This window comes from Letharia lupina, assembly GCF_014066315.1.
Source record: "Letharia lupina isolate WasteWater1 chromosome Unknown contig_7, whole genome shotgun sequence".
NCBI classification, from domain to species: domain Eukaryota; kingdom Fungi; phylum Ascomycota; class Lecanoromycetes; order Lecanorales; family Parmeliaceae; genus Letharia; species Letharia lupina.
This window is the reverse complement of record NW_023502976.1, coordinates 998722-1002358: the sequence shown is the minus strand read 5'-3', so window position 1 is coordinate 1002358 and position 3637 is coordinate 998722. Positions and strand designations below refer to the sequence as shown.

Sequence of the window (3637 nt, the reverse complement as noted above, 5' to 3'; positions counted from 1 at the left end):
ACTGGATAGAGCACTACTGGGATCACTACTGGGACCACTGAACAGAGCACTACTGGGACCACTGGACAGAGCACTACTGGGACCACTGGACAGAGCACTACTGGGACCACTACTGGGACCACTGGACAGAGCACTACTACTGGGACCACTGGACAGAGCACTACTGGGAGCACTGGATAGAGCACTACTACTGGGACCACTGGACAGAGCACTACTACTGGGACCACTGGACAGAGCACTACTGGGAGCACTGGACAGAGCACTACTACTGGGACCACTGAACAGAGCACTACTACTGGGACCACTGGACAGAGCACTACTACTGGGACCACTGGACAGAGCACTACTGGGACCACTGGACAGAGCACTACTACTGGGAGCACTGGACAGAGCACTACTACTGGGACCACTGGACAGAGCACTACTACTGGGACCACTGGACAGAGCACTACTGGGAGCACTACTGGGAGCACTGGACAGAGCACTGCTACTGGGACCACTACTGGGACCACTGGACAGAGCATTACTACTGGGACCACTGGACAGAGCACTACTGGGAGCACTACGGGGAGCACTGGATAGAGCACTACTACTGGGACCACTGGACAGAGCACTACTACTGGGACCACTGGACAGAGCACTACTGGGAGCACTACTGGGACCACTGGATAGAGCACTACTACTGGGACCACTGGACAGAGCACTACTGGGAGCACTGGACAGAGCACTACTACTGGGACCACTGGACAGAGCACTGCTGGGAGCACTACTGGGACCACTGGACAGAGCACTACTGGGACCACTACTGGGACCACTGAACAGAGCACTACTACTGGGACCACTGGACAGAGCACTGCTGGGAGCACTACGGGGAGCACTGCAGACAGCATGGGCTGGCAAGAGGTGGTCCGGTGAAGCTACATCATGGGGCATACCTCACCACTACACCACATCCTTATAGATCAGTCTCGCGCACAAAGATCTGTCAATAAGTCGTTTGACGACGTGTTTCTGGCACAGTCCAGCCGTCTGATACGCGATGTGCAGGGAGTGCAGTCATAGAGCTCCATTGTCACCATTTTTTTTTCATGACCCAATACCTGGAGGTTCTACTCGATTTTTAGATAATAACTACTTATAATCTACTTGTAATAGCTATAGTGACTACTGCAACGGCTACTTAAATGGCTACTTGAATGTGGTTCTATGTCTATGTAATGCGAAGTACCTCTTGCGCACATTTGGCGGTGGTTACGGCGAAAATTTGGTGGGTGGCTGCCAAACGGGCGCTCCCGCAAATGGTTTTGCAAAAAGGAGTACTCTTAAGACCTGTGAGATCCTCAAGATTACCCCACTCTCCGTCGTCGCCGTAAGGCTGTCTGCGGGGTAAGAGATATCTCTGAGCCTCATCCTACCACTGCTTCACTCCTTACCTGGATCAGACTTTAAGAGACTGTACGTTCTAGATTTATGCTCTTAACGTTAATATCGAACCTCCTCAGCACAGTGACTATATCTAAAAATATATAGACAAATGTCTGCCCCTAAAGATAGACTGGACAAGGTTTTTGCGCAATGCCTTCAACACCACCCTGAAGGTCACGCAACATACGAACAGATTAGCGCTAGAGACTTGAAGCCAGGAGCATGTGGTTACATCGACGAGAACGGGGCCTGGAACAAAATCGCCCAGATGACAGATGAGGCGGCCATGAATATGCTTGGGTGGACCTGTCCTAAGGATCTTGCTACTGTGGAGAAGGCAGGAAAAGAGAAATGGCCTCAGGCCAAAACTTCCAAGAACTTATCGTGGTCGAGTACCGATGTTGATGCAGGCGCTGAGTAAGTGAATTGACAATCTTATGTTTGATCTCGTTTCAAAATTTTCAAAAATCACTTACCATATCTGCTGGACATCATCATTCCCAACCAAGAGTCCCAACCTTTTTCTTCTAACAGTAAGCATTCAGTGTACCCGGTATGCAAGCTGGGGGAAGGATCAAAATGGAATATCAGAAAGCCGAGGGCAATGGCGCCATAATGATGGCCGATGGAGAAGTTAAGCACCGTCGAGCAAAGCCACTATCCACAGCCGTGGACTGGTTGGCTCAAAACGCCAGTTCAATTCTGGAAAAATTCAAAGACGCACAGACCAATGGAATCTGGGTCGTCACCTCAACCCACGTCGCTGAGCGCCGTGTGCTCGCTGTGCTCTCTTCTCATCAAACAACATTCTCCTGGACCGTCGAAGTCAAAGCGGCCGACGTTGGGAGTATAGCGCCTAGTTCAAGCTGGGTTAGGGAACGGCAGGACGGTTCGTGGATCGAACAAGAGGATGTAAGTACTATCAACCAGCTCTCGGCTATTAATTGCTGTGAAAATGTTTGCTAACCGGCCAATTTAGAAAGACGGAGTTGTTCTTTTCTTTTGCGGCATACAGTGGGATCCGCGCAGAATCTTCCGTAAGTTGAGAAGACAGAGAGAGGATCAAAAATATCTCGGCGCAGATGAGGATAAGGGGCTAGATGCTATCGAAGTTGAATTGGATAGTAGCGGAATCGAAGGAGAAGCGCGATTCACGCGCTTTAAGCTTGTGCCCAAGCTGGTAGGGACTGTAGAGGACGTTCACTTGAAAGCTGATTACGATTCAGAAGATGACAGTGAAGACGAAGAAGATGGTAATTAAACAAATAGGGAGTCATTGATCACATCCTGGACAATTACCGCCTGATTTCGCCCTAAATGCTCCCCTTCTAGCTCCTTGAGTGCGGGAGTAACAGCTTGCAATTTGGAGTTCTCCTGAAATACGCAACCACTCTAGGTAGCCTTAGGCGGTTCGGTGATATCCACATATCACATATAATATAGACATCTGATATTGCTGTAGCTAGCATGTGACATAGTCGTTATATAACCCATAAATGAGTCTTCTGCATATATTTTCACGGTAGTGCCGGCGTTAGAGAGCATTCGGTTGGTGACGGGGTTGATATATTCTAGGAAGGTTCAAAAGCTTCTATCCCAACGTGATTGAATGGCATATTCTGAGGAATCGTCTATTGAAGATGTATTCTAGTGTTAAGGAATCATTATGATTTGACTCATATATGTGTGTGGTGTAAACATTGTTTATTATTCTATGTGCCTCCAAGGCAGATATGTGCGGTGCCAAGCCTACGCTAGTGGCCCCATGGGTAGCCCTGAGGCATCTCATGACAATTGCCCACAAAAAACAGAGAAATGCCATGTCCTCATGGCAAGAAGTATGCATGCATGATTTTTCGAATGCCGGAAAGAAATGGAGACACCAGGCCAATTAGTGGTGTGAATCCCACAAGTTCTCCTGCCGCAGTGAAAACTGAATAACAAAATGACTGTCGAAGCAAGACATCGGACGGTTTCAAATCGTCCAAATATGCATCGTCCGAACTTCCTCCTGCAGAGGCCCAATTGGCTGTGATCGACGCAGTAGATCCTCCTCTTGTGTGCTCATTGCAGTGATGTACCATATCAATGCAGTGGGGATGATAGGCCAAATTGTAGTGGTGTTCTCCGCTTGCTGAGTGATGACCTGACGTGGGATCGTGGAGAGCAAATGACGTGGGATCTTGGAGAGCTGAGCCGTGTCCTTGGTACT

General features: G+C 48.9%; 1 protein-coding gene across 1 annotated transcript; it reads left to right on the top strand.

Moving 5' to 3' along the window:
• Window positions 1-1534: 1534 nt before the first annotated feature.
• HO133_009631 (uncharacterized protein) lies at window positions 1535-2686 on the top strand (the record flags this gene model as incomplete). The annotated part of the gene is made up of 3 exons (XM_037300492.1): window positions 1535-1842; window positions 1971-2337; window positions 2405-2686. 3 exons carry the CDS (start codon window positions 1535-1537, stop codon window positions 2684-2686), a joined length of 957 nt encoding a protein of 318 aa, XP_037154340.1.
• Between the last annotated feature and the right edge of the window lie 951 nt (window positions 2687-3637).